Source organism: Tupaia chinensis, unplaced genomic scaffold, assembly GCF_000334495.1.
Source record: "Tupaia chinensis unplaced genomic scaffold, TupChi_1.0 Scaffold000078_1, whole genome shotgun sequence".
Classification (NCBI taxonomy): domain Eukaryota; kingdom Metazoa; phylum Chordata; class Mammalia; order Scandentia; family Tupaiidae; genus Tupaia; species Tupaia belangeri.
Genome location: NW_006159539.1, coordinates 6,316,427 through 6,342,317, shown reverse-complemented (window position 1 = coordinate 6,342,317; position 25,891 = coordinate 6,316,427). Strand labels below are relative to the sequence as shown.

The 25,891-nt window shown below is 41.3% G+C and overlaps 1 protein-coding gene across 2 annotated transcripts in view; it reads left to right on the top strand.

Annotated features, from left to right (window-relative positions):
• AKAP13 (A-kinase anchoring protein 13) overlaps window positions 1-25,891 on the top strand; it is a 231,889-nt gene that overhangs the window by 144,709 nt on the left and 61,289 nt on the right. The window contains exons 11-15 of one of the 2 annotated variants that reach the window (XM_006142666.3): window positions 3,410-3,475; window positions 5,577-5,769; window positions 10,071-10,179; window positions 19,572-19,614; window positions 21,970-22,102. In XM_006142666.3, coding sequence (XP_006142728.1) covers window positions 3,410-3,475; window positions 5,577-5,769; window positions 10,071-10,179; window positions 19,572-19,614; window positions 21,970-22,102 — 544 coding nt within the window. The remainder of the gene's footprint in view (window positions 1-3,409; window positions 3,476-5,576; window positions 5,770-10,070; window positions 10,180-19,571; window positions 19,615-21,969; window positions 22,103-25,891) is intronic. The other variant, XM_006142667.3, reaches the window with a different exon arrangement.

Genomic DNA, 25,891 nt, shown 5'->3' with positions numbered 1-25,891 from the left:
TTGATTTTCATTGTTCATAAGTCTGAATTATCTGACCTATTGTGCCATATTTTGGATAAAACATTTAGAAATCTAAAAAGTATGGTTATATTACTGTTAGCTTCTCAGATTAAGAGAGATTTTTAAATCTTTTTGTTAAGAGATTTTTGCTATAGGGAGTTGCACTCGCCAGAGGGACAGAGACGGAGAGACAGTGAGAAATCACCCCCCAGGAATGAGGGCCACACCGTAGTCCCTTCTCTACTCCCCTCTCGCAATTTTGGGCATGCACGCACACACGCCCAACATGAGTTTCCAGACGCCAGGTCCAGGACTCAGACTGCGGTCTAGTATGTGAGAGTCCGTGACGATCCTTTCTCTCTGCCATCTGCCTGTCCCCAAATCTTTTTGTTTGTTCGTTAAACCAAGCTAAGCCAATTTCTTGGGAGGCAGGCAAATTGTAATGTTTCCTACTTTCCCTTTTTCTGGTGGACGCTGCCTCTAATTTTAGATTTTAGGCCAGAAATTTAACTTAAATTCAAATATTCCCATGAGTTTCAGATAGTCATCCCACGAGTTAACTTGCTCCTCAGGGGAGCCGGCTGTTCATGTCTGTGTCAGTAGACTGCATCTAAACCCTTTGGAGGGTATTTGTCTGACTTTATTAAAACTTTGTGATACAGACTTCTAGAAATGTGCACTTGACAGGGGCCAAGATCACTAGTCGGTGGATGCAGTCCAGGTTAGCACAGGGGTGTAACTGTCAGCAACCACTTGACCTCACAGTTTCACCTTGCTAATACTTACTGTTGTAGGAAAACCATGATGTGTATATAAGGTGGAGTTGTATAAAATTAGAACATGTCAATAAACATTAGAAGGTGAAGGGGAGAAGATTTGTTTTGTAATACATGTCAAACTTCCTAAATCTCAAAATAAAATGGCAGAACTATTAAATAGTTCCCCCACTATTGAGGGTTTGATGAAATGAGGGTCTCAAAAATGCTCTGACCATAGGAAGGGTGGAGACATGGTATACCAGCTGCAGCTTCTTTCCTGGATCCTAGGAAAGCAATAAGACAAAAACTAAAATTCCTACTCTATCTGTCTCAAGGTTTCTCTTCTTTCTATTTATCTTAAATTATATCTAGTTGTTGACTTCATTGTCATATACTTGATAGTAAGATGAGTGTTTCAGTTTTAAGGAGTTTGTTTTTGTTTTAATGACATAGAGATGTTTTTCTTTATTTATTTTTTATAAATCTTTTTTTTTTTTTTTTTTTTTCTTACTATAGGGTGTGTGCACTCGCCAGAAAGACAAGAGAGAGACAGAAAGCAAGAAATTACCTCCCAGGGGGATGGCCATGCCGCGATCCTTTCTCCTCCATTCTTCTCTCAGGATCTTGGGCACGCACGCACATGCGCCCGGCGTGAGTTTAAGCCACCGGGTCTGGGACGTGAACTACGGTCGACTATGTGGGAGTCCAGCGACATAGCCATTACGCTAACTGCTGGTCCCAATGATATTGAGATGTTTTTGACCAGACACCTGTCATGCTCCTGTCCCTGCCTCTTTCTTAGCTAGGGCTATCTGAGCAGGCCCCCACACCTGGGCTGTTTAGGCTGGGCTGGGTACTGAGCCATGGCCTCCCATGTGACCCCCTCTACCAAGCAGCACCATTGTCTCTTGCACGCCACTGTAGCCAGGCCAGAGGAGATTGTTTTGTTAAATGACAGTTTGGCACTGTGTATTTAATTATTGATGTGTCACATTCTGTTTGTTTTTATTAAAAATAATTATTTTCTTTATTTTATTTATTGCTTTAATTTGCCATAGAGCACATACACGCGCGCGCGTGCATGCACTAGAGAGAGAGAGTAGGAAAGCAAGCCACCAAGTTTGGGACTCAAACCTGTGGGAGTCTAGCACCTTAATCATCACACCACCTGCTGGCCCCTCCACATTTTGTTTTTAATTTAAAAACTGGATGTTTAGGTATAATATGCCTATGTATTAACAGTTTGGAGAGTTATACGTTAATAATTTCAAAGAAGGGACTTCCAAGTCATGTGTGCATGTGTAAAATACATTTTACTTTTACGTATGCATATAAATGTGTCTTTTTGATCCTGCTTACCAGACTAGAGTCGTGTCTCAGCTGTGTATTTCTGCTTTTGCATTTGTAAGCTTTATGCTGTGAATTTAATCTGATTTAACAGGTTTTATGCAACCTAAATTATATTTTAAAGATTTGCTTTTAGAAGACACCTAGTGGTAGCTCTTACATCCTCCTATCATTTTTCTTGACTTTTCCTTTAATAATCTCTATGTGACCACAAAGGAGTGTTTTTAGATACAGTCAAGATAGGCCTGTTGTAGGGTTTGCAGGCCTTCCCATTTGCAAGATTCAGGAGGTAACTGAGTGGTTTTACTGTTACCTAGGATCTCTGCTTTTACTCTGAAAACAAAACATCACTTAGAACTCTGGGGTCCAAATAGTGTATTTTGTTTTTTAATGATAGCTTTTATTAATCAAAAATCTTGACCTGTTGGTGCATTTACCTCCTGGAGTACCTTATATGTTGAAGAGGTTATTTTTTAGCCAATTACAGTTCGTTAGGATTAGAGGGAGAGGAGAATGAAGGAAAAGAAATTGTGGCGTGGCCATTGCCCTAGCAGGTGGTTCCTCTCCCAGTTGTCTAAGAATAGATGCCAGTATTGGCATAACTGAGGAAGTAGATAGTCAAATGGATTGATCTTTAGCTTGGGGGGAAGGTGATTCTGAAATTAAAACACATTTCTAATTCGGTACCATAAAACTCACCGTCATTGAAACACAAGGAACAGTAACCGTCGTTAAAAGCCTTATATCTTTAACATGAGGGTCTAGTGAGTAGGGATTGAGGATGAATGTGAGAATTGTCTGGGGACCTTTTCACATAAGACCTGTGAGTTTTCTGGTTTAGATGGATTTTTTTATGGAAATACAAGCCAAAAAAAAAAAAAAAAAAGACGGTGCGGTGAGCATACCCAGTGCAGATTGCCATTGATCCTTGCCGTCTGGGTAGACTGACGGTGTAAGAGCGATGTGGGAGTGGGGGTGTGTGGAGAGACCGTCCCCGAGAGGCCTCTGTGCCAAGGGTTCCCTAGAAACAATTTTTGCTCTCAGTTTTGACTGGCTATCCTGAGAAAAGCCCACCTTGTCTTTTCCAAAACATGATTCATGGGGACACTCGTAGAACCGTTGAAAGTTTCCATGCCGCTGCTTCTAGCCTTTTTCTAAATTCTCAGTGTTACATTCCTAAATTTTCTGGGGTTAAAATAAGCCCATCTGTCTCTAACCGTGTCCTCTCTTGAAACCTAGTAACCCCGTCCCTGTTTCCTCTTCTCTCCCTCCACTTGTGTTTCTGCCTTCGATGTCGTCCCCAGTATGAGCTGGTGTCCCTCTGGTGTGCAGTACCCTGCTGCCCGGAGTGCTGACTTTAATTACCGAAGGTATGGTACCGTGACACGTCCAGCCACCTGTGGCACCTTGGCCGTGGCTCGGAGCTGGCTTCCATGTGGCTGGAATGCATCTGGGCAGCCTGCTTTGTGTTCCGTTACCTCCGCTATGGGCGTCACTAACCAGGGCAAGGGGCGCAGCCTGGAGTTGGATGGCGGGCCCCGATGCACCCTGCTTGTCCCAAGTGGCTGTGTCGGTTTGGTGTTTCCTGCACAGACTTGTCTCCGTGCTCTGGTAGACCGCTTCTCTCTGTGTTGGTCTGTCCTAATTCCCAGGTCCTGAGGAAGACAACGAGAGAAGTAAGGCAGCAAATAATAATAATACGTACTGCTTTCTAGTATGCTTCCAAACCCACAGTCTCTCTAGCTTCCAAATTCAGAGTCTCCTAATTGTTTCATTTTTTTTCTTCAAGTAAGCAGCCAGATTTAATTACTGAAATATTTTTGGGATTAAGTTTCATGGGAAGCATGGATCTGGCTTTCTCGGGCTTTTCCAGTAATTCACAATAGAAACCAAATTTCTTCTTCACTTAGACCCCTTTCTTAAATAATTACTGCTAGCTATGATTTATATTGTATTAAATAACAAAAACATATCTATTGTTTAATTTACCCAGTAGAGAAAATAGAGACATCTGGCTTTAATTCATAAATAATTTACCCCCAAAAAAGAGCCAATATAAGCCCTCTGGCCTGGCACGTATGACTGTACTGGTAGTTTAATTTCCCACCTAGAGGTAACCAAATAGCTAGAGTGTACAATTCCAGCTGGCGATTAACTGAGGACAGGCTCAGCCACAACTCTGTTTTGAAATTGTGCTTCTGTTAAAGATGTTTCCACCGTAGTTTTAACAGGTGTGAGTTTTCTAATTAATTACTGCAAGTATTGGGTCGTTGGGGAAAGTCCTGACGTGTTTTTCCATGTTTTCCTGTGCAGAAAAGTGTCCTGACTTTCCCAGCGACCCAATAGATGTAAATGACCTAGTGAGATCACTGACCTTTTTCTGTAGCCCTCTTGCTTACAGAAAATGCTTTTCACTTCGCAAACCACAAAATCTTTATCCAAGGGAGACCATTTAAGACACCAAACCCTGTTGGTGTCTCTTGTTTTTATATATGTATATATATTTTTGTTACCAACACCAACACAAAAATTTTAAGCTCTTGGATTTAGTAGCTTTTTAGCATTTGTTGTTTAAGATGTTGTGTGTTTCTGTCTGCAACTAACAGTTGTCTGAAAGCCTGTTCTTGTCCAGCCAGAGGATCTTACAAGTAGCACTCGGTTTTTCTGGGATGGAAGCACACCTGTGTAGTTATAAAGGTCAACAGGAGACAGTTGAGTGTAATGTTATAAAGGTCCACTTCACGGGCGCAAGCACAAACTGACCATTGCCGCCTTCATTTTATTTATTGATTTATTTATTTATTGTTGAGAGTTTTTTCTACAGGGTGCGTGCACTCGCCAGAAAGACAGAGAGAGACAGAGAGACAGAAAGCAAGAAATCCCCCCCCAGGGGGGATGGCCATGCCGCAATCCATTTTCCTCTTGGGAGCTTGGGCATGCACGCACATGCGCCTGGCGTAAGTTTAAGCCACTGGGTCCAGGACTTGAACTGCGGTCGACTACATGGGAGTTGAGCAACATAGCCATTACGCTAACTGCTGGTCCCTGACCATTGCCTTCTGAAGTGACTTATATTTTTTCAACATTTAATTATGTGGCATTAGCAGAGTTCATTTCTAGCAAAGATTAATTATATCAGATCAAGGAAAAACAGATGTAAAAGATCAATAAAATGCATGTGGTCTGCCCATGTGGCCTATTTAAAAAAAAAAAAAAACTACGAAAATCATCTTATCTTGTTCAATATTTGGATAAAGTTGAATGAGGGAAGAATTCTAAGTTGAGTACTTTTTTCTCAGTTTTCTGAGACCTCTGAGGGAAAAGTAGGCGGTAGTCCTTTGTGCTGTGTCCCTGCAGACAGTTCTGTACAAAAAATGTACAGGCCAGAGAGAGATAGCTAAAACAGGTTTGTGTCTTCTTTCCTTCTTGAGACTCACAGGTAGAATGAATTAACTTGTGTTCTGTGTTCAGTTACAGTCTAGAAGGTCTGACAGGAGGAGATGGTGTCGGGAACAAGGCATCCTCATCCCTAGGAGTCAGTCCTGCCAACACCAAAGAGCTCAGGCACCCTTTCAGTGGTGAGGAACGAGGGGACTCTTTGATGTCACTCTCAGAAGAGGATCTGGAATCAGGCCAGCGAGAACATAGGATGTTTGATCAGCAGGTAAGCCTGAAATAAGTATACATTGTTAATTTGGTGGGGAGGCGGGGGCGACACGTTTCTTTCAGAATACAAGGAGCATATTAGGAAGAGAGAAGGAGATACTTCTGTTAGTGTAAGGCTGTTCACTGCGATTCCGTACTTACTGTAGGATACACTCACTCTGGCACTAAAGCAAGTTTGTAGCACTTAATGTTAATTAAAGAATACTATTCATTTTCTTAGATTGAAATATTGCATCAAAGCAGGCTATTTTTTTCCTCCTTTTTTTTGGAGAGGTTTTTGCTATAGGGCGCACATGCTTGCCAGAAAGACAGAGAGAGACAGAGAGATAGAAAGCAAGAAATCACCCCCGAGGGGGGATGGCTACGCTGCAGTCTCTTCTCCTCCATTCTCCTCTTGGGATCTTGGACATGCACGCACACGCGCCCGGGGTGAGTTTAAGCCACCGGGTCTGGGACTCGAGCCATGGTCGACTACATGGGAGTTCAGCGACATAACCATTACGCTAACTGCTGGTCCTAAAGCAGACTTTTTAAAATGAAGAAAATATTTATATTTGATCATGTCATTGCCATGTAGCATGTGCAATGAAGAAATAAATTTCTACACAAAACCCCAGTCACCAAGTGAAAGAGTAGGCTGTCAGCATTACTGTTAATTACAAATCTTGCCGTGCCAGCAGGTGGTGTGTTGGTTAAGGCAGTGGACTTGTCACAGTTTGATATTGGATCTGGTGGCTTGAAATAAACGCTAGGTACATGTGCATGCATGCCCAAAACCCCAGGAGGAGAATGGAGGAGAAGGGATTACGGTGTGGCCACCCCCTGGGGATGATTTTTCATCTTCCCTCTCTGTTTTTTCTCCAGCGAACATATGCGCTCTATGGCAAAAACCTTAAAATAAAAAAGAAATGTTGCAATTTGATTTCTTCCCCAAACCTTAGTCACCTGGAATATTAAAATGAGTTTGCCTTCTATCTGAGACATTCTTTTTATTCTTTACATTTTTTAAAAGGTTTTTGCATAGGGCATGTGCACTCACCAGAGAGAGAGAGAGAGAAAGAGAAAGAGAGAGAGAGAGAGTGAGTGAGTGAGTCAATCAGTCCAAAATCACCCCTTAGGGGAATGATCATGCCACATCCCTTCTCCTTCATTCTCACCTCAGGATTTTGGGCACACACACACAAACACGTTTCTGGTGTGATTTTCAGGCCACGGGTTAGTACTCAAACCACACTCAGCCATGTGTAAGTCCAGAACCTTAAGCACCATGCCTCCTGCTGGCCCCTTGAGGCCTTGTTTTACCATTTCAAAAGTAAAATGAACCCCAAAGTGCACTACATATCATTATTAAATTCTCAATTCTCAAAAATATATTCCAAGTGTCTTCTTCCTAGATAAGAATACTTTATCTTGTCACATTGTTCAGGAATAACAGTTCATTCTGCTTCCTATCCCTATTAGAGTTCTTGCAAGAGCACCCACATTCCCTGCCTTCTTTTTCTTGTCACAAAATTGTCTCTAATTTCCACTGCTGCCACCCTCTTAAAACCCCTGACTTGGAGGTGTTGGATTTCTTTTTGCTTTTCTTTTTCTTTCTTTCTTTCTTTTTTTTTTTTTTTTTAAATTGCTAGAAGGCTCTTGTGATCACTAGAGAGAGAAAGAGTGAGGGAAAGTGAGAAAGCACCCAGAGGGGAGGTCCCACTGCAATCCCTTCTCATCCATTCTCCTTTCTGGATTTTGGGCACACGTGCACAGGTGCACACAGTGTTTTTCAACCATTGTGTCTGGCACTTGAACCTCACAGTCACCCATGTGAAGTCCAGCCACCTTACCACCATGCCACCTGGCTGGACTTTTTTGTCTGTCAAGTCAAGTGACTTTATTCATAGTCCTCATCTTCTCAGGTCCCTCATTATCATCTATCACATTCATCAATCTCTTGCACAGTTTATATGAGTTGAGAATTTCAATTAATTTGCCTTTAACAGCCTACCTTACCCTCAGTCCTTTTCCTTCCTCATGGGCCAGGAGATGTCAGATTAATTTCTAAAAGAATTCTGACATACGTGTTCTTCCAAATGAAGTATTTGTAATTACACACAAAAATAAAACAGTTGGAATCGGTGACAAGGGTTTTGGGTAGAAATCTGATTGTAACATTTTTAATTAAACAGAAATGTTGACAGCCTGTTCTTTGCCTTGATAACTGGGGTTTTATGTAGAAATTTAAGTCTTCATTGCATATACTGTATAGCAGTGACATAACCATATATAGATTTGACCTTGTGGGCTTACCTTAGAATGAATGTATCATTCATATAAAACCTGATAAATAAAGAGAATGTAGGCCAAATGAAAATCAAATTGAAAGTCTAAAAGAATTTTTTTTCTTTTCATTTTTCTTTGCCTCAATATTTTAGAAACATTTAGAAAAAGATAAAAATGTGGAGAATATGCTTATTGAAACAAGTAATTTAGATTATTCAATGCAGTGGCAACAGAAAAAGGAAAGGGAAAATAAGAACAATTCCACTGAACCACAGGTGTGATATGAGTAAATAAACCAGTGGAAAATCTGTAAAATGAATTACATTATAAGTATATAAAATCTTTCCTTTGGAAGTCATCTGCAAGACCAGATAAAATGTCACAGTTGTGGGTTTATGAACAGAAGCATAGACTTAGAACCTGTATCTCTTCAGATGCAGCTTGAGCCCTTTGGTGTGAGAACCTCCGGCCCATTTAAATGACGTACCGAAGGCCCCAGAAATGGCTGTTAGCTTAACAGTAGTAGAGTTAGAATTCTTTTTCTTAATCCATGTCTGCTCCTTTCCATGTCTTTGAAGTAGGTGATTTTCAATGAGGACACGACATAGTTTAATTTTCTCATTACTGTTTATATAATACCTTTTCTGAGACTGATATTTCCAGGAATTTGACAGATGACTATCTTTTCGTAAGCAATGTGAATTACTGTTGATGTCTTTCTAGATAAAGTTGTTGACATTGTAATACCTTACTGTGCATAGCTTTCCTGGAGCTCTGCTCACCTGTCGTTTTTCGTCTTGGGTGTTATTTCAGCGTGGATATTTGAGCTGCTCAGGGTATCTCTGGGATCCAGACAAGTTGCCTGCAGCCAACTTCCTGTTGAAGTCTGTGCCTTTCACTCTGAGGTCATTTTTCAGACCTCCTAGTTGTATTTGAAACATAGCAACCGTTTGCCTCAGGTTCCATGGTTACACATGCAACAAGCTCTAAATAATCAGAAGTCTATGGTCCAATTGAGTGGAGTTCGTCCTACTAATGACTTTTCATTGCTTTCCTTTCCACATGTGTGAGTCATACGGTGGCACATTTCATCCTACCATGAAGGGAAGGGATTAGTGATAATTAAAGTTAGTTACCAATTAGAATGAGCTCTAGAAGCCAAATGGGAGGAACCTCTCGTTGCCAGTAAACACTGGTTGATCTTTCAGGGATATTGAATTAATACAAGGAATTTCTGCAGTTGGGTGGGTTTACATGGCCTTGAAGCTGCTATGAATTTACTGAGGGAGTTGAATAATCAAGTTTTGATCATTCTTACATTCACGTAATAATCACTCTAATCTTAAAAAAGGAAATGAAAGAAATTAAGACTTCTTCCCAGGTCCACTGCTGTTGGCTTGTGATCTTAAAACACTTTTTACTTAGATCTCAGTTTCCAGCTCTTTCAAATCAGAGTAAAATTGCGTATATGCTACTGGATTTCCATAAGGAATATTTAATGATTCTTCTTCCTCTTTGTCATTTAAAGTTTATTAGAATGGGCACATTCATGGCCAGACATAACTGGGGACAACCTCAAGACAAGAATTCAATACCTTGCTGTGTGAATCAGCCACACAGTTTTGCATTTTTCTTCTCCACCACTGTCTGGCCTCAAGATGTTTAGATTTTCAAAAAGCAAGTGCTATATGTAGTTTGATATTTCACGTGAAATCATTTTTATGTGATTCTACATTCAGCAGATGTTTATTAAGCTTTACTGAGTTTGGAATGTCATCAGATGGTTTGAGAAATAGAAAGCCCCTATAAACAATACATACTCTAATTATCCCCTGCAGTTTAGAAAACATTCAGGGAAGCTATGTAACTTCTCCGAAGTTGGGTTGCAGACCTGGATCCTCCAGGTCCACTTGACTACAGAGCCCTTGTACACTGCCTTATTCCACTGCGTGGTGGTGTCATATGAAGTTTTGTGCTTGTTAGTAATGAGGGCATGCACTGAGAGTCTGTTCTCCACTTTTTCCTTCACAGACATGTCACAGATCTAAGCAACAGGGATTTAATTATTGTACATCAGCCATTTCTTCTCCATTGACCAAATCCATCTCATTAATGACAATCAGCCATCCTGCACTGGACCGTGAGTATACTACTTCTAAAAAAAAAATTAAGTATGTTACAACTTAACCACTTTTCCTACCACTTTTCTCACTGTGAACCCTATAGCATCACCTTTAAAAATCTGTCTGTTCCTTCTGAAACCATTTGCTTCAGGTTCCATAAATGGCTCAGCACTTAAAAGAGAAAAGGTGACACAGAATTTAGATTTGAGATCTTTTTCCTTTTGCTGCTTAAAAATCTTCTGAATACATTAAATTTATTGTATTCTTGAGCACAAGCCTGGCACATCTTTTTTAAAAATACTGTTTTGAAATAGTTTCATACTCAAAAAATAATTTTAGATAACCCTCACTAGGAAAATTAAAATTGCCAAAATAATACCCAAAAACCCATACATTTTTCACATCATGTTCCCATACTTATTTTGTCAGTCTATCACTCTCCTAAAAGTTTTTTCCTGAAATCTTAGAGTATGTTACATAATATTCCTTTGCCACTAAATAATATGGTACATGTTTCCTAGAAACAAAGATATTCTCATATTCTCATAGTTCAGTTGCCCAAGTAAAAAAATTAATACCAGTAAAATTGTGTTTTCTAGTATACAGAAACCTAATAATACAGGTTTTTCAGATTATAATTTTTTTCCAGCCACTTCTGAGTCCAAGAACCAAACTGGGAATGCACATTGAATTAAATTGTCAGGTCTCTTTAGTCTTCTTTAGTCTAAAAGTGTTCCTTAGTTGATCTTTGTCTTTTATGAACTTAACAGTGAAGAAACCTATCAAAGTAACTGCCCTGAGCTCTTCAAAAATGTGAAGCTTGGGCTGGCTCTGTAACCTAGCAGTTAAGGGAGCTGGATCCCACATGATCAGCCACTGCTAAAATCCCAACTCTGGCGGCTTGAGAAACTTGCCAGGCATGTGTGTATGTTCAGTGTCCCAATGGGATGGAGAATGGTTTGTGGTATCATGCCCCACTGGGGGTTGCTTTCTTCCTTCAAACTCACCCTTCCTCCACCCCATGTCTCTGGTGAGTGTACCCACTTTTCTGGCAATTAAAAAAAAATCAAGATTGCAAAGGACAAAGAAAGCCTGAGATACATTTTTAGTTAAGCAACTGCCTTAAGGTTACATGTAAAAGTGACTCGTAGAACCATATGGAAATTCAGATAATTGGCTATAAACGTTAGATAGAGGTGAGGTGACATCTGTGTACACATGGGGTTAGCAAGTAAAAGGTGCTCAGGATTTATTTGAATTGGATAAATGTTTGCTCAGAGAAGCAACTTCTTCTGAAATACCCATATTTTGGTTTTATTTTTTTTTTTAGAGTTTTTTTTTTTTTTTTTTTGCGCTAGGGTGAGAGAGAGACAGACAGACTTGATTTTCAAGCCATTGGGTTAGGGATTTAAACCTCAGTTGGCCAGCCATGTGTGAGTCCAGTGATATAACTGCTATGCCATCTGCTGGCCCTTTGGTTTTCTTTTTAAAGTACTAAGTTTTTTAAGTGAGTAATTGTATAGGCTCATCGGAAAAATCATGCATATTTTTCTCTGTTTTTCTATGCAAAAATGCATCATGCCTTTTCAGACGAGCCAGTAATATGAGATTAAATTCTTGTCAAGGAGGGTGTGATACATTCTTTGATGAAAGACCATGTATTCAGGAGGCTGAAGCAAAAGGAATAAGTATACTCTCCTGGTGTTTTTGGTGTTCTTTCAGTGTCCCCTGATAAAACTCAACCTCAAAGAGTTACAGTAGTAGTTGCCCTGCACTAATGGAATGCTCTAACTTCATAACTTACTGGACACCCATCATTTTTATCTCCACAGTGGAACTAAGGCACAATGGATGACTCTCTTAACTTTGTCCTAATTTTCATCGGGTAACCAATTCAAATGTGAATCTGCCTGTTTGACCAGAGAATCTTAATGATTCTCAGAGACACAGACGTAACCTCACTGAGCTACGACAGAAAGGCGTTTCCTGGTTTGTTTGTTTGTTTGGGTATTGTTTTGTCTTGACTTTGGGTTAGAGGTTTTGCTGGTATAGAATGGAAGTTATAACTATTAGTAAATAATCCATAGTGAATGTGATGAGCCAGAGCTTGGTAGCCAAGAAAGTAGAAAACAGAATACATTGAAAATAGAGCTCAGTAACAAGGAAGGCACTCTGAACGTGCCGTCTCAGCGTTCTCACCTCCTTCCGTGACTGGCCAGTGCTGTGGCCTAGTGGATATTCCACTCCTATAGCAACAGACAACCCCACACCAGCTGACCGTATCCCATAGAGAGGTCTTTTCTTATATTATGTGACACACACTTTTTCCTTATGGATGCAGCACTTCATTGTTTTTCCTCCAAAAAGCAAGATGGTTTTTCGGCTGTGTCTTTATTTGCTATCCAAACACTATAAATAATGCAACTACTCCCAGAAAGCACTGCCCTAGAGCTTGAGCACACTGGACTTTCCTTCTGTTGCTGGGAAGTTTTCTGCTCAGCTCTCTGAAAGGACCTGAAATTAGTAGTAAACAGCTGTTCAGAGTAGAGTTTTAGGGCCAGTCTGTGGCGTAGTGTTTGAGGAGCCTGGGTCCCACAGGGCCAATGCGCAGTTTGAGTCCTGGACCCAATGGCTTGAAAAACATGTTGGGCACATGTATGTGTGTGTCCACCCTTCCAAAATCCTGCAAAGAGAATGGAGAAGGGTGTGTAATGTGACCATCCCCTCGGAGGTTGCTTTCTTACTTTCTCTCTCTGTTGAGTGCATGTGCCCTCTAGCAAAATTTAAAAAAAAAGAGCTTAAAGCAAGAGTTTAATCCCCTCATCAAAAGATGATGGCCTCCCCACTGTATTCCACTTCAGGTATATACACATTTGGAGGGGCTAATCAACTTTAATGTCACAGTTTCTCTGTAGTCCCTCCCCATATGCAATTACATTAATTTCACAACTCTAATTCTCATTCTAATCTAGACACAAGATAAATCTTTTAGGAGATGTTCAAATTCTGACTGTCGAAGAGAAGTCTGAAACTTGTGTGACAGTGTGTGTGGTATGTGCTTTAGGCACCAAGGTAGCCTTGATATTTCACAATTGGCCACAAGCTCCAATCTACAATTTTAAATTGCTTAAGTATCCCACATGATGCAGCTTTTGTCATAGTCTTCCTAGCTGAAAAATGTCATAATTAAAACCTACAAAGTGATTTTAAAGGCTAAGTACTTGGTGCACTTAAAATATTTCACCCGATGTTTGGTTGTGAGCACACTTGGTGGCTCTGAGACCTTGAGCTTGTTACTCAAACTCATGGCCTCAGTTACTGCAGCTGTTAAATGGTGAGGATAAACTCCCTAACATAGTTCCTGTCATTTAGTAAACATTTTTTAAGAATTACTTTAACTTTATTTATTTTAATTTGACCAGATAGGGATAGAGAGGACACACACACACACACACACACACACACACACAGAGAGAGAGAGAGAGACAGAGAGAGAGAGAGAGAAGATGAAACTGAAAAAGCAAGCCTCCAGGTCCGGGACTTGAACCATGGTCGGTCATGTGGGAGTCCAGCACCCTTAACTACCACACCATCTGTTGGCTCTGTTTAATAAGCATTTCTTACTGTTATGGAGAGCCATAGTTCATAGTGATCAGAGCAGTACCAGTGTTCATTTTTTCCCCAGCATGCTGGGAAACTCCAGTGATAGAAAAATAAACTTTGTTCTCCTATATACAGACTAATCCAGTTAGGACAGGTGATCTCGTTCCAGGACATACATTTTCAATGTGTCCCTTTCTCCCACCCATGGGATATTTCAACAGTGGTGAGCTCGTTAACCTTGAGAGGACTTGTACCCCTCCTCATATGCTTCATAAGGAGATGTCATTTCCCCCTTCACATGTCATGACTTACTCTCACAAGAAAAGGGTCGCTCTTATACCCTCGCCTGTGGCGTGTGAGTTTGCCAAGTTGCCTGTGCATGTTTTGATGGGCGGGCCGGTTTGTGACTGCGTAGCTTGCAGTATACTGCGGAAGCAAGTCTGTCTGGGGAGCTGAGCTGTGGCATTTATATATAATGTCTACCAGATCTGAAAAGATAAATGATCTCTGTGACCCAAGGTCTGGGTGGGCCTCTTGAATGATAGGCATCAATCCTGATGGGGATATTTTCCATTTTGTTTGCTTATTCTCTCTCTCTTTGGAGAGCAAGGTGAGAACTTACATATGTATGTTTTCTCAGCATTACAACAGTGCAGTGCTGGAACACATGCATATTCATTATGTCTTTATTATCTACAGACACACACACGCACTCTCGGACTGTGGCAGTCCCCCAGTATCAGTTGGGGAGTCGGTCCCCAGACCCTCAGGAGAGAGGGCTTCCTGCCTTCAGGACAGGAAACTAGGAAGTATTTAGCTGAGTGAATTATTATGTTGAAAGCGAAACCAAGGAAGTTGGCTTTTTGGCCCAAAGGTAATAGAGTCATTTAAGCTGATTACATTGATTGATTAATTGATTAAAGCATTCAGGCCAGCCACACTGAAAACTGCGTTGGGAAGGAGAGGCTCCCCCGCCCCACGCAAAGCACTCTTCAGCGTGTCCGCCCACTTTCAGGGTTCACGTGACAGCAGATGGTGTCCTGAGCCAAGGCATGGAGCGGTGGCAGGAAGGGAGGAGTTGGGGCTTGGGGAGATCTAGAGGGCAGAGTCAGGAGGCCTGAGGTGTGACTCACATAGGGAGTCAGGGATGGTGCCCAGGTTCCTGATGGGAGCAGTGAGTTAGAAGTTAGGCACCCCTCACTGCTCAGAGGACTGCGGGAGGAGGAGAAGGTAGAAAGGAGCGGAACTGCGGTCGGTTACCCGAGGTGCTTGTTGAGCGTCAGTGCTGTGGAGTTATCACCCACAGCTGAGCAGGGAGGCGTGCGTCTCGAGCTCAGAGGTGAGATCTGGCCAGAGGACGAGGTGGAGGCAGGGCACCACATCTGTGTGTGTGGTTGTGCATTAGGAGATGCTGGCTGAGAGAACAGAGCCAAATCCCCAGTCCCGAGGAGCTCCACTACCAGACGTGTTCAGTGGACTTTTAAAGAAGGTAACTCCAGCGATGACTTGTGACCGTTAAAGATACTATTTTCATAATCTAAACAGGACTGATTTGTTGCATGATTCTTAAAAACGGCATTAGAATTCTGCACACTTGGAAATAAAAATGAACGGGTAAATAAACGCCACTGTCCACCTCGGCAGCCTTTCCTGAAACCAGACAGGCCCACAGTATCATTCTGTTCCCACAGGGGTTGGGGTGCCTTGAGTCGGCCCTGGCGTGTTCTGTGCGTGCTCTTAACGTGTTCTGTTAACCCACTTCTCAGCCCCGCAGCAGATGCGTCCAGCCCGGCGGATCTCCTTCTCCATCAGCATCTCACCACTCCTCCTTAAGTCTAAAACTCTCTTTTCTCTTGGCTCTTCCTATTCCAGTGATGAGGGGGAGGAGCTGAATAGTAAGTAAGCACCTTGGGTGTCCAGTGGCTGTTCTCCAGGGTCTGGCCAGCTCTGAAAATGCTGTAGGCTTGGCACTAAGCACACGTTTGGGGACTTCTGTCCCCTCGCATGCCATCGTCATCGTCTTTATATGTACTGACACCACCGATACTCATTGCTCCAGCGGCCTCCTGGCTCTGAAGCATGCGTGTTTTTTGTTTTTGTTTTTTTTTTTCCAGAACACAGATCCCACAAAAGCATAAGGAATATGTTCCCATCCCCCTTTGTACCCTTTGTAATGCTGAGTACTAATTTCACAAAATTTTCTGTGTGGCGGTATACATGTCGTTTTCCTTTTCTGTTTCATGGCACAGATAGATACCTAGATGTCCACCTGTGACATCTAAAAAGCTAATGTCAACAGTTTTTTTCTCCCCAAGTCATTTCTTTCAAAATACCTTTGCTCTGGAGCCAGCAGATGGCATAACGGTTACATTACTGGACTATCACATGGCCAGCCATGGTTCAAGTCCTGGACCTGGTGGCTTGAAAATCATGCCTGTGCTTGTGCATGCATGCCCAAGATCCTGGGAGGAGAATGGAACAGAAGGGTTTGCAGCATGGCCATCCCCCTGGGGGCTGATTTCTCACTTCCCCTCTTGCTGTCTCTGTCTCTCTGTCTCTTCTTTCCAGCAAGCACATGCACCGGAAGGGAAAACAACCTCCCAAAAAAAAGTTTCTTTTGAGTTGGGCCCTGTAGATTATTGGATAAAAGTTACATATTTATCTCTCTCCTTTGGAACTTTTTTTTTAATCTTATTTTTCAGTCCTTTCAATAGACTCTACATTTCAGATGAATACATTTTTATTTGATAATGTCTAGTTTAAGAACTTTATGAAGTATTAGTTTGACTAAACTTGGAAAAGAAATGAGCCTTCCTTTTTTGAAAACCACTATCTTCAGCTGTCTAAGATTTCTAGACTATTTCAGGAATGTTATTTTCCATGGAAAAACCAATCTCTAATAGAATGTTAAATAAGGAATTTTTTTTCCCTTCTTTATAACTGGTATTAAAACCTCAGACAATTAAATATCCGTATGATTGAGTACCTTACTTTTTTCCACCACTTTGCTGACCCTGGCTTTGAACTGTGTTGAAGCATGCTCAGGCTGGCATTTTCGTTATTCTTAGAGCAAAGTGCCACACGCATAGTAACACAGCTGCTTTAGTTAATGTAGGTCTAAATGGAGGCCTTATTGGCGTTTTGTATGTTTACACAGTAAGACACTGCTGCTGCCACTGATACGGAATTGTAACCCTGTGACAGCACTAGATGTTCAGTTAATTCAACGCAGCGGAAACTAAGACCAGCGAAACTTGAAGAAACCTTTGAATCAAACAATGAGAAATTCTCAAAATGTATTCCTAAGACTCAAAAATATCAATAAGAACAGGGAGGGGGAAGGAGAGATGAAAAGAAGTGATTGGTTCATGGCCAAAATAAATACAGAAAACTCCAGGTTGAGCAGGATTAAAATGTTCACATACATGCATCACGAATGTATGTACCATGTATGTATGAATGCATCGCACACCCGTGATGTGCTACGTTTCCCGGGTCAGTTCACTACGAGACTCCAGCACGTGCATGCCTGTATGTATAACGTTCCGTGCACACACTTTGAGGAGCATTGGCGGTGTCCATCCAGAACTTCCTCCCTGGATGTAGTATAAGAAGTCTGCAGGTTATTTTGTGCCTTAAAAATATCGAGTTGAAGTAGATTGTTTACCTGCAGTAATACTTGATGTGCTAACTTTAGCGATCTGATTCTTTTGCCTGTAATTTTGTCATGGAAAAAACTTCTTGAATGCTCTGAAAACTGAACGATACTTTAGGAATTTCAGAGGCATTAGTGGGTTAATCACAGTTTTCAGGACTGTATCTAAGGTCATGTTAGCAGAACTCAGATTTTCATAGGCTTGTGCAGTTTTTGACTTGTTCCTCCAACATCTTCTGGGAGCTTATTCATGGCCAGGCTTAGTGTTGGTATTTTTCTGCACCATGAATTTTATTCTAATTTTGTTTGTATTATTAGGGTGGTAGCATTCTAGGTAATTACTTAAATATACAGCAGAATCCTGGTGGCCTGAGAGAATTTAATGCTGCTTATGTCATTGAAGGCTCCTGGGTGGAAAAAGTCTTAAAGCTACTGATTCATACCACCTTCTTGCTTTTTAAAGTCAACAAAGAGTGTGATAGTTCCACGTGGTGATCACGCAGACCTGGGGGCAGATCCCGGCTATTCTCGTTGGCCCTCTGTTGATCCTTCCCTCTCACACTCTCTCATTACTGTACTTCATAAATGAACTGGGGGAGCATTCCAAAGGGGGAAAAGGAAAAATTATAGAAGACAGTCTTTGGAAAACTTAGAATTCGGTTTTTTTTAAAGATAGATTTTTTGCTGTAGGGCACATGCACTTGCCAGAGAGTCAAAGACAGAGAGACAGAAAGTAAGAAATCATGCCCCAGGGGGGATGGCCATGACACAATCTCTGCTCATCCATTCTCTTCTCAGGACTTAGGGCATGCACACACACACATGCCTGGTGTGAGTTTTAAGCCACTGGGTCTGGGACTCGAACTGAGGTCAATTTCATGGAAGTCCAGTGACGTAACCATTACGCCATCTGCTAGTCCCCAGAATTTGTTTTTGAGTTTCCTATGCATTATTCACTTATAACTACTTTTTATTATTACTTACAACTACAATTCTGCAATTTTACTATTTCTTGTAACTATAATTCTGCATTTCTGTTGAGAATCTTAAATATATGGGGGAGTTTCAGGTGCTCATAATCTTGTGGTAGAACATCTTCAGATCATCAGATTAATGTTTTATTCACAGTAATCTCAGAGACTCTTGAAACCAGCCTCAAGGAGAAAGGGTGTGTTTTGTCCATAATACTATAGCAATGGGTGTATTGAGTAGCTGTTGAGTAACAATTAAAATAGTTACATTGAGTAGTTGCATTGAGTCTACTGGAATATACGCAGAAAGTATTTCTATACCTCATTTCCTAAAAAAGAAAAGCCTTTATTACTGTGTGGTTGAGACCTAGCTCTCATCTGAGATTCCAGTAGCTCAGACATTATTAACATGTGCCAGATGAAAATAATAAGCGCTCCTTCTGTTTTCTTCTCTGTCTACTCCTGCTATTTAGCTTAGCTTTTTCTAATGGCCTGCTTCAGTTTATGGTCCATTGAATGCACAAGCAGGAATAATGCATCTGCCCCGTTCATTTTATCACTGGCGGCCTGCAGAGGACCTAGTCTTGTCTTATCTCTCTCATCTCACAGATGAAATCTAGACGTCTCGTCCCAAATTAGTGACCAGGCCAAGACTTTACAAGTCAGTTCCGAGGCTCGCTCTTGTTCCCTCATCTGTTTCCAGTGGTTCTCAGGAAAATCTCAGAGCTCCATTTGCTGGGAACAGATGAACGCAGGACTAACAGTGACAGAAATATGACATTGAATTTCCCATTTTATATTCTTCCTCTGACATCACTTCAGAACAAAGGCCCGCGGAAACTGAACATTGATGACAGTAGGAATCAAACATGCTTCCCGTGCGTTTAAACATCAGAAAAAGATGTTGACTTGGGGTATCTTTCAAGTTTCTCGAATCCTAAGTTAAACGTACTCTCTCCGTGAAATACACCCCCGTGTTGCTGATTTCCAGTCCTGATTTGAAGGTTCCAAGTTTAATTCTTTTATTCTTCCAAACCTTTAAAAGAAAGAAGCACCACACACTGACTTTCAGATGTTATTTCTGCTTATGCTGTGTCGTCGTAGACTTTTAAATATTTTACCTGTCAGCAGGATAAAAATCCTTCTGTTCTAATTTTTCTCCTACCTTTTTGTTTTCTAGATGCGCGGCCCTTCCACACCACCAGTGCTAATCTGACCGAGAGGTACTATGCATTTATGTTCTTACTTTTTCCCAAAAGAAATGCAGGAAGACCAGAATCCCTTTCAGCATTCCATTGAGTGAGCTGTGTTAGTCGAGCTCATTGGCTTCCTCACTCCTTGAGTGATAAATCTGGAATGATGATTACAAGTGGTTTTGTAATGAAGGCTGTGTTTCTTCAAATTAACACCTTTCCACTGCTATTCCTGACACTGCCTTCATGTCGAAGATTATTGTTTGCATCTATTCATGCTAAAGTACACTTACATCTGACTTTATGAACTTTCGCCCGCATTGCTTATAGGGGCTTTTTAAGCCCCATTATTTTGTTTCGTAACTCGCATGTATGTGCAGGTGTCTGTGTGTGTGTGTGGTCTCCTGAAAGTTCAGAGATAATGTGTATTATCCAACAGTTGTACATTGATTGATATCAGGGTTTTGGGTTTTTTTTTTTGCACCAAAAATAAACTTGTACTTTAATTCCACTTATCAACAAAAGTTTTTAAGTACTCTCATATGTGTTCATCCAGTATTGCTACCTTCTTACCTTTTTTAAGCTTTATAGCTGTTTTTTTAATCCATTTTTTTTCCCTTTTTTTTTTACATGTATATGATACAGAATGGTGTCCAAGTAAATGAATGGGCTCTTTACTTGACAGCAAGCAAAAGATTTCTGTTCTTATCACTTACCTTTCTCTTTTCATGTTTCTGAGGTTCAATATTCTAGTTTATGATGAGGGTTCTCATTTTTGCCCTGCCTTTTTTTTTTTGGAAAGGTTTTTGCTATAGGATTTGTGCCCTTGCCAGAAAGACAGAGAGACAGAAAGTGAGAAATCACCCCCAAGAGGGGATGGCCATGCCGCAATCCCTTCTCCTCCATTCTTCTCTTGGGATCTTGGATGTGCACACACGTGCACCCGATATGAGTTTAAACCACTGGATCCAGAACTCAAACTGCAGTCGACTACATGGGAGTCCAGTGACATAGCCATTACGCCAACTGCTGGTCCCGCCCTACCATTTTTTTAAGTTGCCCTCCTTTTTTTATAAGATCGGTTACGACTTGGTGACCCAGAACCCTCTCAGTGAGTGCTTCTCTTTACATTGTTTTCAAATCTTACTCTTTGTCCTTGTAGAGCAGTGTTTTTCATGCCATTTACCCTTCATCTTAAAGCAGACTGCTTTGTTTTTGATCAACACTTACGAATAGACTAGCTGTTGAAGATGACCCTTTACGGTTCTGTTTCCACCAACCCTGTCCCTTAGGCCCATGAAGCAAACACTTGAGGATAAGAACTTGTTCTAGAGCACCTAAGCAAAGTAGTACAAATGGATTCCTTTTCTATCTAATGAATTACTCTCTCAAGTGCTCAGCATTCTTTAAGAAAATCAACCACTGAAGAGTTTTTAAAATCAAAACCTTTCTATTTTGGATGGATTTAGAATTTATATAGACTTCCTGGACAAGGAGATCTATAATTCTGGATGTTTGTAAAACTCTCACTCTCTCTCTCTCTCTCTTTTTTTTTTTTTTAAAGTTTTCGCCACAGGGTGCATGTACTCGCCAGAGAAAGCAAGACAGAGAGACAGTGAGAGGGAAAGTGAGAAATCACCCCCAGGGGTGGATGGCCATGCCTTAGTCCTTTCTCCTCCTGGGATTTGGGACATGCACACACATATGCCTGGTGTGATTTTTCAAGCTGCCGGGTCCAGGACTCAAATTGCAGCCAGCCATGTGAGAGTCCAGCACCTTAACCACCACACCACCTGCTGGCTCCTATAAAACTCTTAAAATGGATCTTTCTACATTCTTCCTCAGTTCTGCCTGATCTTCACTCTGTTTCCTTCTCATATTGTACAGACCTGCATGGATTGCTCCAGTCTTGATTGTCCAGTTTGCCAAAACGCTTTAAAAAAGAGAAATGTGATCTCTTTAAGAAACTTGGATGTGCAGTCAGCCAGTCACCAGACTGCTTGTTTCGCAGTCCTTTTCAACAAGTACCCTGTCTTTTCATTACATACATGGCTTTTCTTTCAAGCACTTTGTTGCTAAGAAGTTTGCAGCTTGAATGCTATTTCGGTTTACAAAGTTGTAGATAAAGTAATTAATAGGTAATTGACAGATGCCTTTAACATCAGATCACTAGGAGTCCTTAATTAAAGCATTAGTGGCTGAGAGAAGAAAATTTAGCAAGGGTTGACAACAGAACCTGGGCATCGTAGCGGCAGAGACTTTTTGATGCTGCCTAAAGCCATTTGTCAGCCTCTGTCTCCCTCTAGTCCTGTTTCTCTTTTTACTTCTGCAGTTCTTTTTATTAAAAAAACAAAAAAACCAAAAAAACTTCTTGTTTTTATTTAGTATAACAGAAGAAAACTATAAATTCCTGCCAACAAGCCCCTCCAAGAAAGACTCCGAGGGGAAGAGTGGAACGAAAGTCAGCCGCACGTTCAGCTACATCAAGAATAAAATGTCCAGCAGCAAGAAGAGCAGAGTGAGTATTGTCGTGGGCGCTCCTCGTGTGACCACCTCTTCCAGTCATCAGTAGGATCCTCGCCTACCTGCATGCTCTCCGACACTAATTAGTTGATAAGAACATAAATGGAAATAAATCCACATGTATTCTCTGTGGTAGCCTAATATTTGGAAGACCATGCCAGGCATATGCATGCCCAGAATCCTGAGAGGAGAAGGGATTACAATGTGGCCATCCTCCTTGGGGGTCATATCTTTTTTTTTTTGGCGGGCGGGGAGAGGATTTTGTTATAGAGCGCGTGCGCTTGCCAGAAAGACAGAGAGAGACAGAGAAACAGAAAGCGAGAAGTCACCCCCCAGGGGGATGACCACGCCGCATACCCTTCACTTCCATTCTCCTCTCGGGATCTTGGGCACGCACGCACATGTGCCCAGCGTGAGTTTAATCCACCGGGTCGGGGATTTGAACCGTGGTCGACTACATGAGAGTTCAGCGACATAGCCATTACGCCATCTGCTGGTGTCAGGAGGATCATATCTTACTTGCCCTCTTTCTCTGTCTGTCTCTGGCAAGTGTACATGCCCTATGACCAAAAAAAAGATTTTTAAAGTTTTTGCCATAAGGTGCATGTGCTCGCTGGAGAAACAGAGAGCCAAAGTGAAAAATCACATACCTCCTGGTGGGGACGGCCATGCTGCAATCTCTTCTCCTTTCTCCTAGGATTTTGGGCACGCATGCACATATGCCTGGTGTCAGTTTCAATCCATCAGCTCCAGGATTCTAACTACAGTCGGCCATATAGAAGCCCAGAGTTGCAACCACACGACTGCTGGCCCTGACAAAAAAATAAAAATATGGCATAATGGTTAAGACAGTGGACTCCCACATGGTAGACCACAGTTTGAGTCCTGGACCTGGTGGTTTGCTTTCTTTCTCATTTTCCTTCTCTCTGTCTCTCTGGTCAAATGTAAAAAAAAAAAATAATGAGGAATTAAATTAAATAATTCTTTTCGTAAAAGAATTATGTTTTAACTTTATTATTAATTAATTTAATTTTGATCAGAGAGGGACAGAGCAAGAGAGAGATAGCAATGAATATACCACTGATCTTGTTGATGAGGTAATACAGACATTGAGGGAAAAAAATGTAAGACTGAATTTAGAAACTGGAACTTGAGGTTTGAAAAAAGTCTGATCCCAGCCTCCTCATTAAGGCAGAACCTCTTGCGGTCTGCCTTCCAGCAAGTAGTACTTGTCATTTCATGCTTACTTGTAAACAAAGTCTGTTACTAAGCGATGTATACTTCTTTCTTTTTCTCTTTTTTAAACTCTTGTCATCTCCAAGGGCTGTAGTTTGCTGGGAGGGGGATGAAGAGATAAGATAGGAGGAAAGAAAGTAATTTCTGAAATACACCATCACCAGCAGAGACTCACAGTGGCTGTTGGTCTCTTGCCTGTGATCATCCCCTCCGTCAAAACGACAGCACTCTTTTGCAACTAAGATAGGTTCCTCTTTCAGACTTGGCTTCAAGATAGGATCTTTGGGGGTTGTGCTGTCTCTAACAGTGGAAACTCAACCCTGGCTTACAGTTCATTTCCCACTGTCAGGTGTTTAGAACACTCCAGTGGCCAAGTATTACGAAGTCTGGCCACGTATATTAAGAAGTCTACTTTCGGGGACCAGCAGGTGGCATGGTGGTTAAGGTGCTGGACACTCCCACATGGCTGACCACGATTCGAATCTCAAACCTGGTGGCTTCCTTTCTCACATTCTCTTCCTCTCTCTCTCTCTCTCTCTCTCTCTCTCTCATCAAATTAAAATAAAAGAATAAGTAAAATTAAATCATTCTTTTTAAAAAACAGAAGTCTACTTTCATAGTTAGTTGTTTGGGGCTGGTCTTTAAATTGGACTGTTATAGAACCTCCTCTAGAACAGTTTTGACTTTTGTCAAATTGGGCAAAAATAGAAGGTAAACCATGAAACAGTAAATCTTATGTTAGAAGAATCATCTTAATACACCACAGTGGACCTTAACTATTGAATGTTACTTATCCATGATGTCACAAAAGGGAAAGTGCTATTATCAATTTTAACACTCGTTTTTTTACAAAACTCTTGAATTTTCACTACTGTTGAACTATTTTTTAAATAGTGACTTCGAGAGACCAACTGATCCGTTTGTTTTATCAATCCATGTAATGTAATTATGCCTACTTGTTTTAGAGGAGAAACCAAAGCACTCACTCAGTATTATATTAAGATGCCGTCCGTAATTCTTAGTACTAAATGAACAACGGTGGTTTGGAAATTTCCGCTTTCCTTACGTATGATATATGTGTGTATATATGAAAATAGCCTGCAGTTTTAAATTAGATATATTATGTTTGGTATGTTAAATGATCATAAACAGTTCTTAGTGTTCTAATGAACAAAAACTTATCCCGTAGGCAGCAGGTTGTTAACATTCCTGAGTAATACATTGGGCTGTCGGGAAAGTCATGACACATTTTTGCACAGAAGAACATAGAAAAAGGCGCTAATTTTCCAACGACAGAATATTTTGCCTGTAGTACTGGGTTTTATCGGTGTATGCATTTACGAAATGGAGTTACTGGCCCTTCACATGTCCTTTTGAGAATTGACAATAACTGTCATGAGTCATTAGATAAATATACTGAAAGTTTTTGTTGGGGGGAGCCTAAACAGGAAGTATAACAGGAAGACCGGTAGTTTCTGCTTTTGTCTTAGTATCTTTGAGAGAGAGTGCTATTTCCTGCTAAGTTTGCTTATTAATGAGCAGGTAAACATTTTATGCATGATGTTTGAGTTCTTCTAAGGAATATGGGATCCCTTATTAAACCATGCTATCAAACTGGTTTTCTTTTTTCCAAACTTTCCTCTTTGCCAACCACTAGGACGTGGTCAGTACTGTTCTAGACAAAATCTGTGGGTGGGTGTGCAAGAGTGTGGTTTTTTAGACAGCGTCTTGCTGTATCATGATCCTCCTACTGTAGCCTCCCACACAGCTGGGACTCCAGGGGTACCAACGTACCCAGCTTTTTAGGTTGAGCTAGGAATCGAATCCAGGGCTCTCCAATTTGGGCTCAACCTGTTGAACAGCCCCATGGAGTGTGCACTTCCACAGCCGTGCCTGCACAAATTCTTAATCTGACTTAAAGGAGGTATTTTGGGGTGTAAGGGTTAAATTCCTACACAGTTGCTAATACACTGCGTGACTACACAGCAAACATCAGCGCCCACCTGTGGTCTGTATAAAAGAGAACTACACCCGTCCGCCCTGCAAAGTGCCCACTAGGGTAGAGTAGTGATGGAAAGGCTGATGTCAATGGGACAGGTAATTACCTCTCTCATTCCTCCTCTGATTAAAGACCTGCACCGTGACAATTCCTTAATCGTATCATGTTTTCATAAGTTGTCCAGAGTGCTCTGAATTTTTTTTTTTAACTGTAATTACTTGTTTAAGTGGGTAGATTTCCAAAAGGGAAAACATCATTTTCCTTTTGTTGTTCTGGTGTAGTAGTTGTTCCCTGCACTCTTCCCACCCCACACCCCCCCCCCTTTTTGTCAATTATTAAACCCGGAAAAGTCAAACTTCACCAAACAGCTAGTTACCTCTTCACACAGAGAACTTCACTAGAATGCTTTCTTGGGGGAACCAGCAGTTAGCGTAATGGCTATGTCGCTGGACTCCCACATAGTCGACCGCGGTTTGCATCCCGGACATGGTGGCTTAAAACTCACGCCAGGCGCGTGTGCGTGTGTGCCCAAGATCCCGAGAGGAGAAT